Consider the following 17,032-nt stretch of genomic DNA (forward strand, 5'->3'; position numbering starts at 1 on the left):
CGCTGCTGCTACCTGATCTAATCCCCATACCTCTGTTGCTCACTACAAGTTAGACTTGGTGTCCAGGAGCAGGGCTTCCTTTGGTTCTTCTGTACTCTGGCATATCCTTCCATGAGACTTCCCAGGGTTATTAGTAGCTGGGGACTCTGACCTATCTGTGATCAATAATGACACAGATAGCATCAAATTGTGAGGCGACCAATACTAAGTACTCAGAAAAGCTAGCAAGAAACTTTTGTGTCTTCTTAAAGATGTAGATGACTAGGCCTCTTGTGGTCTCACTGATAGTTTCTCTGTATGATTTTCTTTCTGGGCAAGCAGTCATATGTAGATTCATAGGTGGTTACTAAGCTAATGGCCGTAGGGCCTTTACAAGCCTAACCATGTAAAACACCTATGTACTGTAATTGACCATAGTTAGATAGCCGTTATTAGCAGAGCAATTCTATGGTCATCACCAACTACCCTTGTTCATGAGGGTCATAGGTACCACCCCCGGGGGTGAATTTACGGTCGCCCATCCAGTTTGTCAAGGTTGCACTTAAATGGGGTCATTGAAATGCTCTGTTTTACGTTAAGTGGGAGCTTATTCCAGAAGAGTGGCAATCTCTGGGAAATGCGTCTCTCTCTCTCTAGCATGTTTTGTTAATGTCACAGGCTAGGTTGAGATCCTTGGAGCAAGTGAAACTTCTCATATGATTTGTGGATGTGCAGGATTTCCATTAGGGCAGAGTTAGAGACTGCTCTGTAGACTAGGCACAGTTTGCCTCTCAGCATCCTGTATGATACAGAGTGCAGTGACAGGGCTTTTAGACTTTTCATGTAAATCACGTTTTGGAGGCCCTGGGTTCTCTGTTAGAAATCTGTGTGGTCTTTCCAGTTGTTTTAGGTGTCTGGTGAGATGCATACAGAAGGGAGCATTGTATCAGTTAGTGGTCTGATAATGGTAGGGTACAGCGGAGTTATAACCTCCATAGTTTTGGGACACGATGCCCTTATTTATGAGATATGCAATGTAGATGGCTTTCCTTACCGCTATGGACACCAATCAAAGTTTAGATTTCATATCAACCTGTGTTCCCAAGTCTCGCACCACTCCGTTCATGTGTAGAGGGGTGCATTTTATATCATAATTAGCAGGGGCTACTTTGCCAAAAAAAATAAGGCATTTTTTTTTTTTTTTGCGTTTAGTTTTAGTCTGTGATTTTGACACCAGTCATTTGTGTGTCAGTCCCTTCTGTAATATGTTTACATCGTTGGGGGGGACTAGATGATTGTCTCCAGTTTGCAGTCATCTGCAAACTTGGTAAGCCACAGGCCAGGTACTTTCACCTGGATCTCAGAGAAATTGATTCCAAAAAGCAGAGGGCTCAGCACAAATCCTTGTAGTACCCCACTGGTAACTAGTCTACTGATGGATGTAAACTCCCCAACTTTGACAGCGTGCATTTTGTTGGTGAGCCATTTGGCTACCCATCTAGTGATGTATGGGTTAATCCCTAGCTGGGAGAGTTTCTCCCATATGTTGTTGTTTTATATGAACCAAGTTTGTATTTGGAAGGCTTTGTAAGTAATTGAATTTTCATTAATTGGTTTGCGGCATTTCATTTTTATTGTATGTGCTTTGTGTTTGTTTAATTCTCCCTAGAAAGTTTTTGCTGAAGCATTGGGGGACTAAACTTTTTGTGTAGATAATTATGTAGTTAATTTATTAATTGTGGAAATATCTACATCTAGTAGTTATAATGTCTTGTGTTCTGAGAGGCATGGTTATACCCTGATATGCAAATCGTAACTAGAGCAGTCTGGAATTAAGGAACTTTGAGTTCTACTAGCAGGGCTAACTTAAAAAAAAAAAAAAAAAAGCAAAGTATTCTTAAATTCATTGCTAATGTAGTAATTGCTCTTTCTCTAGAAAGCAGTGAAGTCCCCATCAGCTTTAGTTTGTTTAGCCAGCTGTAGCAGCAAAATAATTCTGATAGAAACCACCACTGATGATGTAATTTGCAGAAGTTTTGCCAGCTCAGATATAGTAACAATTGGCAGGAGAAGGGATACTGTGGGTCTACCTTTTGATAGGCAGTAGCAGATTCCTGAGCCCTTGTTTGACTGTCCACTTAGGTGGTATTTGCCTTTCCACTGTTTGAATGCATGGCAGTCACATGAGCAGGTGGGGTAGGGCTTTAATGTTCAAAGGCTACATAGGTTCATAGGTGTGTACTAGGCTAATGGCCCTGGGGCCTTTACAAGCCTAGTCATAGGATTACTGTGGCATAGTGCCACCCAACATTAGTTCCCAGTGCTACTGTCGAGTATAGCCACTGGTGTTATCCCCGGGGTGAATTTTCTGTTTCCCATCCACTCCTCAAGATTTCTCTTGAAGAGGGTCAGCTAGGTGCTCTGCTTGACATGTATGGGAAAGTCTGTTCCATAGCATGGGCAGTCTCTGGGTTATGAACGTGTCCCTCCAACATGTTCTGTTAATTGTGGTAATGAGGTTGAGGTCTCTGGAGTGTGTGGTCCGGAGGGATTGAGATTTCTTTAGATATAGCATTTCTAACAGAGCTGGGTCAGACATGGCTTTGTAAGTCAAGCAGAGTTCGCCTCTAAGTAGGCGATATGAGACTGAGAATAGTTGGAGGTTTTTAAATCTGTCCATATAGGACAAGTGTTTAAGGCCTAGAATTCTCTTTGTGAGGTACTTTTGCTGCCTCTCCAGTTGTTGCAGGTGTCTAGTGAGGTACATGCCAAGTGGGGCATTGTACTCTATGGTTGGCCTAATGAGGGAAGAGTAGAGGGAGTCAATGACCTCTTTCTCCCTGGATTTACAACCCTTAGTAATGAGATGTGCCACATAGAAGGACTTTCTGACCACAGTGGCAATGTGGTGATCAAAAGAGAGGTTGCTGTCAACCTGTGTTCCCAGATCTCTTATAACGTCTTCTGTGTTCACTGGACTACCGTCAGTGTGGTAATTCATGGGAACCGGGTTTTTCCCAAAGGGGATGATGACACATTTTTTGGCATTGAGCTTAAGGCCATGGTTCTGACACCAGTCGTCGGTCACCGTGAGGCCATTCTGTAGGATATCAACATCACTTGGGGAGTTTATATTAGCTCCCAACTTGCAGTCGTCTGCGAACTTTGTCAGCCAGAGTCCCTTCGTGTTGGCCTGGATTTCGGAGAAGTAGATACTAAACAGGAGAGAGGACACTGGACAAAATCCTGTGAGACTCCACTCGTAACTAATTGGCAGCCTCACCTTATCACATTTCCACATTCTTTACCTTCTTATACCTTCCATCAGAAAACTTAAGTAAAGAAAAATGAGTTGAGTTATGAAAGTGAGCTTCCTATAGGTCTCATTAGGACATGATGCAGGTTTTACATGTGGTTCTTAGCTCTTACGATATCCATGAATCTCAGGCTTATACTGTATTTCAGTGTTCTAAACCAGTTTGTTTCGAAAGAATATTTTAGTGTGGTCATGTTGCAGCCGTGTCTTTCTCTGTCAGGAAGGAGTGTGTCTGAGCTGTCTGGACCTCTGGAAAACTTATTTTCTTGTAGAAATCACAAAAGAGCTGAGGTTTTTCTGCTTTTGAGTAGGTCCCAAGTCATTACCTGTTCTAGATGCTTTTATTTGATCTTACTGCAGCCCCTAGAGTATTGATCAAATGCATGTTCATATTTGCAGTGAAGGAGGCTACAAGTAGTCATGATGTTTTCCTTTTATGGATGACTGACTCCTACTTAACATAAGGAGCAGAATCTGTGAGGGAGTCTCTGCTCAGTCTTTCCCTGTATTTGACCATTACTGTGAGCACTTCAAAGTCCAAAGTGGACGCTTTGCAGACATCTGCATTTATACACCTGACCCTAGCAGACAGGCTTCTTAGACAACATGTTTCTTGATATCACTAGGGCTTGGTCGGTGCTTGCCTTCCTTTATTTCAGGTCTTTGGAGCTCATGTTGGTGGCCATTTGCAAGATTCCCTATGCTTGATTCCATTGGAGTGTTCAGACCCCAAGGGTTCTTTGGTGCCAGATATTGGACCCATTAAACTGGTAAAGCATTTCTGGGTCCTGCAAGCAACATCTGTGTTGACTACAACCATCAAAACCTCTCTTGCAATCCCTTCCAAGTTTCAACTTCAGATGTTCTTCGTGTTTCACTGTTGCAGTCATCACACTTGGGTTATCCTGCCAGGGGTAGTCCTCAGTCAGCCCAAATACCAGAGGCTTAGTATTTCTGTGTCTGTTGCTGTTGCTTCATAAATAACGTCAGGTCGTCAGGGGTAAAAAACAGGCAGCCGACGCCATTACATCAGTCTTTCTTGCCGAGCACCCCGAAGCAGAAGCAGTTCGAACGAGTGCCGGTTGGCTTCTACCTGAGTTTTCATTTCCGAATTTGAGTCCTCCTGAAGTCTTTTAAAGCATAGTACCCCGTTGGGGATCCTTTTTTCTTGCTCTAACCAATGTCAGAAAAAGTTAACAATTGTCTCGCTTGTGGAAAGCAAATACCACACCGAGATTTCCATTCTTACTGCATCACCTTTATAGGCCTAGACCATGACGTCCCTCGCTGTCGGTTTTGTGCTTTGTTCAACTCCCAAACTATTTGTTGGGCCCTTTGTGTAGCTAAATGCTTTTGTTCTCGATTTCCATATTCCGAAATGGCTTTGGTAAGCCATCAGACTACCGATCTTCCAAAACAATGCAAGGATGAAGACAGACAGCACAGGTCCAAAACTGCTGATGATGCCTCCGTTAAGCTAGTTGCCAGTTTGCCGGTACTCAGTGAAGCATTTTCGCAGCCCCTGATGCCTGCATCGATGGATTCTCAGGCCGCTACCGAGACCTGTTCGGAGTCCGGTATGCCGTGAGACGACTTTGACTATGGAACCTGCAGATGTGTCTACCTTGGATGGGTCCGGAGCTGCTGTGCAGGCACTAGCTTCTGAGAAAGTTCTTCACATTACCATTATTCGACACAAACCGACGACTTCTTTCTCATCTTCACTTCTTTCTAAAACTACAGTGTTTCTAAGGCCAAGAGTACGAGCTATGCCTAAAAAACCGATGACCCAAACTCAAGTGCCTGCTTCCTTGCCACAATCTCAGATGTTTAAAATGGCAGAAGACCTGATCATGCTGATTAGGGGAAGCCAGCTTTCCCTTGCTAAAAGAAAGAGACTTGTCCCCACCAGCTTTATCTGACCAAGAGTCCTACGACTCTGAGGTTTCTGAATATGAAGACATGCCCTTATCTACCTATAAGGATTCAGATGCAGAGGAAATCCATTCCTTCTGCCTCCCTTCCGGAGGATTTTTCTTTTGGTGAAACCCTACATACTTTGGGAGAGCATGCCCACTGGGAATGCCAGGATTATCCTCAGTCCAAAAAGAGACTCAGGGAATTTTTAGGTTTACCACAGCACTTAGCTATCCCTCCTGTTCTGGATGTTGTGGATGATGTTTTTATGGAATCCAGTCTAACTCCTGATACTTTACCCCCTGCTCCAAGGAAACCAGACTGTTACTACAGAGTCCCTGACTCACAAATTTCTGTTCAGAAACTCTACTGCTGACCCAGAGGTCATCTCCCAAGGACCTAAAGGAATAAAAGCAACTACAGCTAAGAATCCCACCCCTTCGGACAGGGAATCCTGAGCTTTAGACAGATGGGGTAAAAAAGTATACACCTCTGCAACTCTCACCATTAGAGCATTGAATTGTCAGTTCCACATGCTAAAATACGAGCAACATACTATGGAACTTGCTAAGCAAAAATTATCTACCTTTCCTGACTGTGCAGAAAATAAAGAATTACAGGAGCTTATGCATTCTGCAGGCCAAGTCAGTGAGCATATCCTTGGGTTTGATGCCCTAGAAGCATCTTGCAGGGCAGCAGTCACAGGTTCTGTACTTAGAAGGCATGCCTGCTTAAGGAGCAGACCTTGCCAGACCATGTCAAATCAAAATTATTAGACGCTCCTATGAACAAGAACTATCTGTTTGGCACCAAGGCCGAAGAGGTTTTAAAAAAGATGGAAGAAAAGGCTTAAGTCTATGCAGACAGTGAAAGATCTTTTGCAAGTGCGGCCTCCTAGATTCAGTAGGCATTGCCCCTCAAAACATTGGTCCTTTCCAGCCCCCTCAAGGCCATCTCTAATTAGACCCCGGGGAAACAGATCCCCCAGATTACAGTCTGAGTATGCAGAGATCTAAGCAATGGAGTACCTCCTCTTTTAAAACAGGGAGTGCTAGGCCATCCCCTTACGGAAAGAATTCACAATGACTTCTCAAATCCTCCCCTCACCTCTGCCCAATTGCTCGTGCCCCTAGGAGAAAAACTTGCCCACCATGCACAAAAACTGGACCTCCATCACCAAAGATCGATGGGTCCCCAACATAGTGTCCCAGGGGTACAAATTTTATTTCTGCATGCTGCCGACCCCAAAAGGGTTCCCAGACCTTCCTCCAAACCAGTGGGCAGAGGCACAAAACCAAGTTCAGTCCCTGCTCTCCATAAGGCCAATTCAGCCTGTTCCTGCAGAACAGGTAGGCCAAGGTTTTTATTCCAGACTTTTCCTGGTACCCAGAAAAGAGGGAACCGGGCGCTCAATCTTAGATCTATCCATTCTAAACACTTTCCTGGTGGTACCAAATTTCAAAATGCGCACCCTACAGCAGCTTTCACCCTATGCTGTCCCAAAGATGCCTGGTTAGCCACCCTAGACCTAAAGGAAGCCTATCTGCACATCTGTATCCAGGGACTCCTGCAAGAAATATCTACGTTTCAGGGCAGGATCTATGCATCATCAGTTCTCTGCACTTGCCTTTCGCTTAGCCACTGCTCCCAGAGTTTTCACAAAATGCCTGGCTCCAGCCATTGCCTTTTGCAGACGGAGAAAGATTCACATATACCCTTACTTGGACGATTGCCTGATTCAGGTAGACAGGAAAAGCTGTTGCAGCACCTGACATTTGTAAAGGACCTTCTAACCTCCCTCCCTGGGGTACACTATCAACGAAAAGAAATCCAAACTAGTCCCCAGTCAAAAAATTGTATTCCTGGGAGCAAGCTTGGACACAGCATCCCAGATGGCGTACCTTACTCCAGAAAAACAAGCCTTTCTGACAGGCTGCTTCGCTCAAATGGCCACCAGAACCAGCTATCCGCAAGGAAAATCCTGCAGGCTCTAGTGTTCATGGCCTCCTACATTCTACTAATTCCATATGCCAGATTGCATATGAGGAAACGTCAATGGTACTTAAAATGTCTTTGGCGCCAACATTCTCAGGACCTGGAAACTGTCATTGTCTAAGGACAGAGTTTCTTTGGTGGGCAGGAGCATGCAACCACAACAAGGGACTTCCCTTTACACAACCCCATGCCGCCCAGACCCTAATCACAGACGCATCAGACTATGCCTGGGGTGCACATCTGGATGGCAGGTGCATTCAGGGCCACTGGAGCCCAAACCAAATTCATCTGCACATCAACCAAAAAGAGATGCTAGCTGTTCAACACGCTCTGACAGCTTTCAAATCTCTACTCTCATCGGGGCCCCTTCTAATAAAAACCGACAACACCACAGTGATGTGGTACATCAAGCAGGGGGGAACCCACTCTTACCCACTCTGCAGGCTAGCCATGACCCTGTGGAACACTGCCTCAGCTGTGCATATTCACCTGCAAGTTCAATTCCTGCCAGGCAAACAAAACTCTCTGACTTGAGCAGAAATCTCCTAGACCCACACGAGTGGCAATTAGACCACAACACCTTCAGCCTTCTGACCCAGAAATGGAGTACCCCGAAGGTAGACCTGTTTGCCTCCCATACAACCACCAGCTCAGCAAATTCTGCACCAGTGTACCTCACAGCAAGGCCTGGAAAGTGGATGCCCTATCCTTCCAGTGGGTAAACCTCTGAATCTATGCATTTCCCCCTCTGCCTCTTCTTACAAGAGTACTACTCAAGATAAGACAGGAAAAACCAAGGGCAATCCTGATTGCCCCAGACTGGCCATGCCAACACTGGGTACCCACTACTGCACAGTCTGGCACTGGTGCCACCATGGCACCTACCCCAGATCCCAACCCTCCTCACTCAGCAGGAGGGGACAGATCTTGCATCCGCAACTGAAAACCCTGAACCTTGCACCCTGGCTTATTACCAAAATTCTCCTCCAGTGGCCAGCCTAAGGAAGCAGGTACTGGATGTCATACGTGAAGCTAGGAGACCCAGTGCAAGGAAATCCTATGCTGATAAGTGGAAAAGGTATTGTTCCTGGATTCACTCTAAAGGAGCAGATACAGCACAAGCCCTCCTTACCTCTCATCCTGGATTACCTAGCAGACTTATTCCACAGAGGCCTGTCCTTCTCTTCCATTAAGATCCATGCCTCTGCCATCTCTACTTATTACAGCACTGAGCCACCTCTCTTCTCTCACCCTCTCGTCAAACATTCCTGAGAGGGGTAACACCATATGACCACCAAGAAGAGACCCCCACCCCTGCTTGGGACCTTAATTTTGTGTTGGAAAAGCTCATCCTACCCCCCTTTGAGCCTGCAGCATCAGCAGAGTTAAACTTCCTCTCTTGGAAAACAGCCTTGCTTCTGGCCATCACTTCAGCTAGGAGACTGAGCTACAAGCACTTATGCCTGTGGAACCCTTCATTATTTTTCATGCTGACAGGGTCTCCCTCAGGACTAACCCTACTTTTATACCTAAAGTGGTGTCCAGTGTGGCTCTCAACCAGTCTGTCCATTTGCCCTTTTTCCCTAATCTTCAAAATAAGGAGGAAAGGATCCTGCACTCTTTAGACGTGCACAGACAGCTCATATTCTACCTTGATAGTACTAAACTCTTCAGGAAATCTGACCAGTTACTAGTCAGCTTTGCCCCATGGGCAGAGGGCAAGGCCATATCAAAACAAACCATCTCCAAATGGATAGCACACTGTATCCATTTCTGTTACAAACACCATGGAAAACTACCCCCTCAGGGGGTCAGAACACATTCCACTAGGGCAACTTCAACCTCTACAGCCTTTCTCAGAGGAGTCCCTACCAGGGACATTCTGGAAGCTGCTACTTGGAGTTCTGTTCATACCTTCACAAAGCATTACCACCTGCCTATTTTCTCCAAATCCAGGGTGGGCTTTGCAACAGCAGTCCTGCAGGGTATACTAGCCAGACCCAACTCTTCTTGACTGCCTCCACCTATTCCTCAGCTTTGGGAATCAACCCAAGTGTGATGACAGCAACAGTGAAACATGAACATAGTACAGTCGTGTGCACTTACCATAAATGTAGATGTTCAAGTGTATTCAATGTTGCAGTCCTGGTTTCCCACCCTCCAGCCCCCCTTGTCTCTCTCTCTCTCTTCCTCTATTTATCTTACTCACTTCTTACAGGGATATTGATATTTACTTTTTACTGGTGGTGTTTTTCCACCATAACTTCGCTTCCTATTTGGGGGGCTCCTGACATTTGGGGCAAGAAAAACTGATGTAATGGCGTTGGCTGCCTGTTTTTATACCCCTGACAAGCTGATATCAGTCCTGAAGCGATAGCAACCGACGCACAAATACTAAGCCTCTGGTATTCAGGCCGACTGAGGGCTACCCCTGGCAGGATAACCCAAGTGTGATGACTGCATTCGAACATCTACATTTATGGTATGTGTACCCAACTGCACTTTCTGCTGTGGTTCAGGCTTGGATGAATTGTCAGCAACATACAGTTCTTGATGCATGATTGCAAGCCGAAGCTAGCCTGTATGTCAGTATCTTGGAAATGAGGGCAATTCTGATGACTCTCTAGGCCTTTTGGGGCTTTCTTACTTTCAGTGCTATACCTGTTTACATTGACAACATGGCTTCAGTTTGGTAATTGGCAAGCATGGAGGATCTCCCTGAGGTTGAAGTAGGCAATGTCTATGAACCACTTTTTGCATATGAACCATTTTCTTGTAGCACACCACGTTCTGGGGGAAGCCATTTTATTGGCAATCAAGCTCAGCCAGTGTTTGCTAATATCTCACAAGTGGTCCATTATCCTTTTAGTGGTACAGAAAGTTTTCTGATACAGGGGTAGCTTTGTTTCAACCTTTTCATATTCTATACCATCCGCAAATGCTGCATTTTCTACTCCCTTGTTTCCTGTGTATTACCATTTGTTGATGGGTTTGTGAGTATGTCATTCTAAATGGCTAACTGTGGAGGGGCTAATGTGGTTGTCATGTTTTGAATATAGTTGCTTTTTTTTTATTTATTTATTTTTTATATCAAATGATGGGAATGGGTCAGTAAAAGGGAAATTATTTGAGGGATTTGCTTTATAGGGAAGGTATGCGATTAGTTGAACATGAGCAACAATATTCTGTGATATGCAGTCTTATCTTGGTAGTTAATGATGGCCGTGTTAGCCACTATTGAAGTCATAATTTCCGGGATCTCTGCCACAGGTGGAGTCCTACTTATAGTCAGAGTTTCAGGCCTTGTCCTTTTCTTTTCTATTCCTACTTTGTACCTCTTGCCTCCTGGATGTTCCCACCTTGTGGTATGAAGGAAGGCATGTGGTTAACTGATTTCTTGCCGCTTACCTTCCATTTGACCAGGGCAAGAGGTGAAGAGCGTGAAAGGTACCTCTTAAGAGATTTCTTTATCTTGTAAAGACCCTTCTGTAGTAGGGGCTGCTTTACTAGTTTGTTTGCATTTCAGTTGTGTGCTGGGGTGCGGATTTTCCCCTTGGAGATATAGGAATGCTAGCCCAATAATTCCATGCTTGTAAAAGATAGATTAACTGCGAGAGGCAGGACAAATATGCTTGTAATGCAGGTCTTGACCTCAGTATTGCCTCGTGCCGTCTGCAAAGACTTTAGTCCCAAAACTGTAAATACTCTAAGGAACACCATAGCAGCATTCATTTAGTTTTTCGACCCTGGCATCTGGCAGCTGTCATTCAGATGTTTTGCCTCAGAAATCTCACTCTAGGAGGAACCTTTTACTAAGAATGGTACCTGCTCAGTCATTGTCTAGAGTTGCCTACCCCTGATGAAGCCACTCCAGAGTCGGGACTATAAAATAAGGGAAGCCTCTGCACTGGACACAATTAAATACTTTCTGTAGAGAAAAGCTTTCCCACTGAGAGAGAAGAATGCTTTCCCTTGGTGATAGTGGATGACAAAAACACAACTGAAAGGGTAATAAGTTTGTGTTAAATGTCTTAGACTGGACTGTAGGAAGTCTCAGCTGGATTCATCACTGACCTTTCTCTGACAAAAGCTTCAGACTTGTTATTTTTACCAAAGGGTTTTTAACTGTTTTGCAAGGTTGGCAGGCAAGACGTGCCAAATAGTCAACACCAGATGAATGTCCCTCTAATGAAGACTGGAGGTGTGCCATGCTTCATTTAATGACTTGATAGAGCCAGACACCATGTAGGGAAGATTGACTGTCTTTTGTCTTTTACAGATGTCTTCCTCTCTTGGATATAATATCGATAAGTGGTAGCCCCAGGCTCCACAGTAAGCAACTTTTTCTTGTCATAGGCTGCAAAGGTCTTGGGTGCTCAAAATAGGACTATGAAGCTTTTGGATGTGTAAGTTTTAAAATTACATCCTAATAGTTCCAAAGATAGGTTTTTAGGTGCCTTTTTCCACTCTGCTTAGATTCCAAAAGTGATTGGTTGCTTTTCCTGTATTTTTTTCACAGATGAGCCCTATAACCCCTTTTTGGCCAAGGCAGCAGTATTTCTCCCATCTCATGTTGCTGGCCGAAGAAGACCCAGTGAGTCTGCCCATGTGGGTGGACCTATTGATGCAATTCGAGAGAACCTTAAGATGCTCTGGGTTCAAGATGATCCTCAGTCTGGCAGCCTGGAAGATTTAGCATTGTTGCCCTTTGGCTGCAAATTGGAGTGTTTGCACTGTGTAGTGAGGGAGGCCATGAATCCAAGCACTAGGAAATCATGTCTAGCAACATGGATAAGATTCTTCCTATGGTGTCAGAAAGGAAGACCCTAGTACCCAATGAAGCAGAAGTACCATGTGCGCTATGATACTTGACAGAACTGTTTCGTGGAGGCTTAGCATGTACTCCAGTAAGGTCCGCTTACCTGCAGTAGCAGCACGCCTACCTGTGGGTCCTCCTGTTGTATCTAGAAAAGCAGTAGAGACATTTCTGAAAAAGTTCTGCATCTCAGGCTTCCAAAAAGGACATTTGTACCAACCTGGGCTTGATTTCTTTTCTAGAAGAGTTGCTGCTTTCCCCATTTGAACTAATAAGTTTGGCAGACAGTTTCTGTCATGGAAGATCTTGCTGTTGCTTGGCATCACTTCTGTTTGAAGGGAATCACAGCTGCGGGCCCCCCTGTAGATGGATAGATTACTACTAGGCTAGCTACCCTTGTGGGCCATTTTAAACCTAGCGAACTACCCCATGTGAGAATCAAACCCTGTACTTTGTGTCTGTAAGGTAAACACCTTAGCCATTATACCAACCAACAAAGAACTCTTTGGCTTTCTGTTCAGTAAGGTTTACCCTACACAACAGTCCCTCATTTATACTGAAGGTAGTGACAGAAGTGGCTCTGAATCAGGTCATCTGTATCCCTGACCATAGAATAAGGGGAAGAGAGCCGTCCATTCCCTAAGCTGCTCACAAGCAACTGAAGTACTACTCAAGAAGGACAGAGGATTACAGAAAGGTGGATCAGCTCTTTGTGGCCTTTTTAGAAAGCTGTCAAAACAAATGATCTATACGTGGATTTCCCATTGTATTGTTTTCTGCATAATTTCCTTGGCACAGAAAATGTGCACAGGGGCACAGTTATTAATACTATGTAGCCTTCCTGAATGGAGTCTCCATTAGTGATCGCATGAAGCAGGCACTTGGTCCTTGGTCCACTTTTTCTCCAAATAGTACAGACTGGACTTTTCATTTAGAGCTACAGTAGAGTTTGCTGCAGCAGTCTTAAAGGACTTGTTGCCTTCTTCTGCAAGACTGCCAACCAGCTAACAGACAGTGGGAGGATGCTGTGAGAATTGCCCCTCAAATTATTACTGCAGCAGTGACCTACACAAAGAATATAGTATAATTGTCATCAGTTTACCATAATTGTGAATTTTCCAGTGTAGTCTCTGCTGCAGTCCAGTTTCCTACCCTATTTTTCTCTTTTAAGGTTTTCATGGACTAGGGTGAGGCACCAGTGTAGCCCCTTCCCCTTGTTATTCTTGCATTGATTTGCTTTTCTGGTCTTTCTCCCTTCTTTGCCAGTTGAGACTCTGCCTACGATACAATACAGAGGTTGAAAAGCCTATCACTAGTATGTACTGTAGCTTTCACATTTTTCTTCTCTTTTTCTACCAGGCAGGCATCCTAATATTGAAAGTCTGGGTGTTCCTTGGTTAGGAGGCAGGAAGGAACAAAAAGTGACCAATCATGTGTCCATGTGTCTTCCTTTATATCATGATGTAGAGATGTCTGAAAGGCATGAGACATAAGGTTAGCCATGGCATGAGACATAAGGTTAGCCTGTGGGTGGGATGGGTACACTTCGAAACTTTCCACAGGTGTAGGACTTCACCTGTGGCAAAAATCCCAGATATGACTACAACAATGACTATACCTTTAACATTTGCAATTATGTAGTGAATTGATTACACAACTGTACTTTCCTCATCCCTTCTTGTATTAACCTGGATGTTGGCTGTAAACATTAAATCTCACATTACAGTAAAATTAGTTATGCAACAGCATTGATTTTTTTCTTTATCTTTTTAATAGATAAAGTACAGCAGAGAAAGCCTCGTGGCAGACCAAGAACCATCTCAGCTACAGTTTCTGAAAACCAGTCAGATTCTCCTGTTGTATTGCCCGCTGCTAACAAACCTGAGACGGTACCAGCAGAAAAAGAAAAGAAGCCAGAAGTTAAGAGTGGAGAAAAGAGAAGGGGTCGACCCCCATCATTGAACAGCCTTAAGCTTCAAGTATCACAAGAAAAAGACAGCACAGAAATACAAAAGGAGAAAACCGAAAAAGAAAACCTGAAGAAGGTAAAAAGGACGCCATCTGCGACATTACAGCGTGCTACAAAAATAAAAAAGCTAAGAACTGTAAAGTTATCTCCATTGAAGCCCAGGTTTAAGGCAGCTAAACTACAGATCAGTAAGGGCTCTCCAGTTGTACGTAAGAGAGGTAGACCACCATCTTCAGAGCGTTTAAAGGCAGCACCAGCTGTATTGCCTTCCCCTCAGCTAGAAAAGACACAAAGAGCTCGAAAAGAAAAAGATGTGCCATTGCCTGTCAGAAAAGAAGGAAAAACTACTGTACGTCAAAGCCCCCGTAGAATCAAGCCTGTTAGAATTGTTCCTCCTTCTAAAAGAACTGATGCAACCATTGCAAAACAGCTTCTACAGCGGGCTAGAAAGGGAGCTCAGAAGAAAATGGAAAAGGAAGCAGCTAAACTACAGGGCAGGAAGGGGAGAACACAGCTTAAGAATATTCGACAGTTTATTATGCCAGTTGTCAGTGCAATCTCTTCACGGATTATTAAAACTCCTAAAAGATTTATTGAAGATGATAGTTATGTTCCCCCCATAAAACTTGCTCGCCTTGAATCAACTCCCAACAGTAGGTTTAGCACCACATCTTGTGGGTCCAGTGAAAAATCAAGTGCCGTATCTCAGCATTCTTCTCAAATGTCCTCTGATTCCTCCAGGTCCAGTAGCCCAAGTGTTGACACTTCTTCAGATTCTCAGGCCTCTGAAGAAATGCAGGCTCTTTCAGAAGATCCAAGCTGTACACAAGAAATGCATTCCTCTTTACCTATTGCGCATTCTCCAGATCCAAATGGTAGTGAGAGGAGGAGTAGAAGGTTTATGCTTTCAGAAAGAGGTCGTGGAGTAGGGAGACCAAGAAAATTATCTTCACAACCTCCCCTGCAGCAGTCATCCTCCTCTTCTCCACCTCCCTTGCTGAGTCCAGCACCTCCACTCCAGATTGCCCCTCTTTCTGACCCCACTCCCTGGTTGTTGCCTCCAATGCCAATGGGACCAGCATTCTTGTCGGCAGCTGCTGCAGCAGCAGCTTTGCAAGACAAACGGAAATCAATTTTGCGAGAGCCAACTTTTAGGTGGACTTCCTTAAAGCAGGCTAGGTCAGATGTACAATATTTCTCCTCTGCCAAATATGCCAAAGAAGGCCTTATCCGAAAACCAATATTTGATAACTTCAGACCCCCACCGCTTACTCGAGAAGATGTTGGCCTAGCACCTCCCCCAGGTTTCTCAGCAGCCGGTGTCCCTGCACACCTATTTCCTCATCTTCATTCTTCTCCAAGGTATGATGTGCACAAAAGAAGCCCCCTTTTACGGGCCCCACGCTTTACTCCAAGCGAGGCCCACTCTAGGATTTATGAATCTGTTACCATGACTTCTGCCTTGGGCAGACACTCAAGACATTCATCATTGGCAGCTCAGTCTTCCAGGAAGAGGAAGAGAAGGGTGTTTAGTCCTATAAGGCCAGAGCCAAGGTCTCCTTCCCACTCTATGAGGACAAGAAGTGGACGATTGAGTTCTTCTGAAACATCATCCCTTACCACCCCACAGTCTTCTGTATCTTCATCACTGACTAATATTTCTGTTAGCTCTAACACCAATAGTGCCTTAACTCCAGCTTTTAGCTTCTCCTCATCTTTGACACAGTCTGAAGTTGCTGCAGATAATGTACCGAGACCGAAACGACAGAGCAGCACTCATGGAGAAACATTTTCTGCTGGAACCAAATCACCACTTTTCCAGTTGTTTACACCTAGTACCCAGATGGACAGACGGAGAAATAAAGTAAGAATGGCAGACAGACTGGCTAAAGAGAATGAAGGTGATAGACCTGTAGAAAAGGACAAGGTCAGAGAAAAGGACAGAGAAAAAGAAAACAAAAGGGAGTCTAGGAAAGACAGAGAAAAGGTGAACAGAGGGTCTGAAATACAGAGCTCATCTCCCTTGTTTCCTTTGTCCAGAATGTCCAAAGAAAAAGACCTTGAAGATGGAGTTTCACCTTCTTCAGCAAAGAAAACTTTAGGAAGAAAAAAGTCCACCATCACAGATGCTGTTAAAGATGGGGCTACTTTAACATTAGGTGATACATCCATAGCCAAGACTGCCAGAATGCCCAAAAAAGGTAGAGGAAATATGGAGAGAACTGTAGGCTTAGAAGCAAGTCCAGAAGTTCCTTTGCAGGAGAAAGAAAAAACAGTACATCTGCCTGTGGCCTCTGCTACATCAACAATTGCAGTGAAACATTCCACATCCACTATAAGCTCCGTGCTGGCTCAGGCAGACAAAATGCAGATGGCAGACAAAAGGGTGGTTAGCCTGCTGAGAAAGGCCAAAGCACAGCTGTACAAGATTGAAAAGAGCAAGTCACTGAAATTAGCAGAGCAGCCTAAAGCACAGGTAGGAATTATGAAGTGGTGTGCCAAGAACTGTCCCGCTAACACCATTTCTAATGTTGTCCGTAATTGCTGTTAGGCCATGGTCCTTAGGTGGAGCCCTGTAATTAAGCAGATGCCTTATTTTGCAGATAGTTGATACTGAGATTGTCTGTTACTTAGATGTTTTCTGTATCTTAGTTGACTTTTTTTTTTTTCTTTTCTAACTTAGTGTAAGCAACAGGGTTGTTCAAATTATAACTTCACCCAAAACCGAAAGAATATGATCTGAAGTAGTTAACTTCGTTTTATCTGCAACCTGTGGGTATTCGGATCCGAGCCGGCAACTTATTTTCTAGCATCTGCTCCGAGCTCCTCCCCCTACCCATAATACACCACCATCTCCTATCTTCCCTCAGATCTCGTTTGCCATAGCATAGTGAGCATCGTGGTCTCCCTTGCTCTGAGCTTCAGGGATTGTAAGTGTGTTTTTATTTCTACCTTTACTGTATGAAAGTGGTAGTTAGTTTTCCCTTCCTCCCCTCTTTTAGCATATGCTGTTCGTCGGTGCTAGTTTAAAGAGTAGTTT

At 44.4% G+C, this 17,032-nt stretch overlaps 1 protein-coding gene across 5 annotated transcripts in view; it reads left to right on the forward strand.

Annotated features, from left to right (window-relative positions):
* The window catches only part of KMT2A (lysine methyltransferase 2A), a 3,231,120-nt gene that overhangs the window by 357,482 nt on the left and 2,856,606 nt on the right, over window positions 1-17,032 (forward strand). For all 5 annotated transcript variants that reach the window (XM_044080894.1, XM_044080898.1, XM_044080897.1 and 2 more), the window contains exon 3: window positions 13,800-16,468. In XM_044080894.1, the coding sequence (XP_043936829.1) occupies window positions 13,800-16,468 (2,669 nt within the window). The remainder of the gene's footprint in view (window positions 1-13,799; window positions 16,469-17,032) is intronic.

This window comes from Protopterus annectens, chromosome 8.part0 (assembly GCF_019279795.1).
Source record: "Protopterus annectens isolate FY-2018-M chromosome 8.part0, PAN1.0, whole genome shotgun sequence".
Classification (NCBI taxonomy): domain Eukaryota; kingdom Metazoa; phylum Chordata; order Ceratodontiformes; family Protopteridae; genus Protopterus; species Protopterus annectens.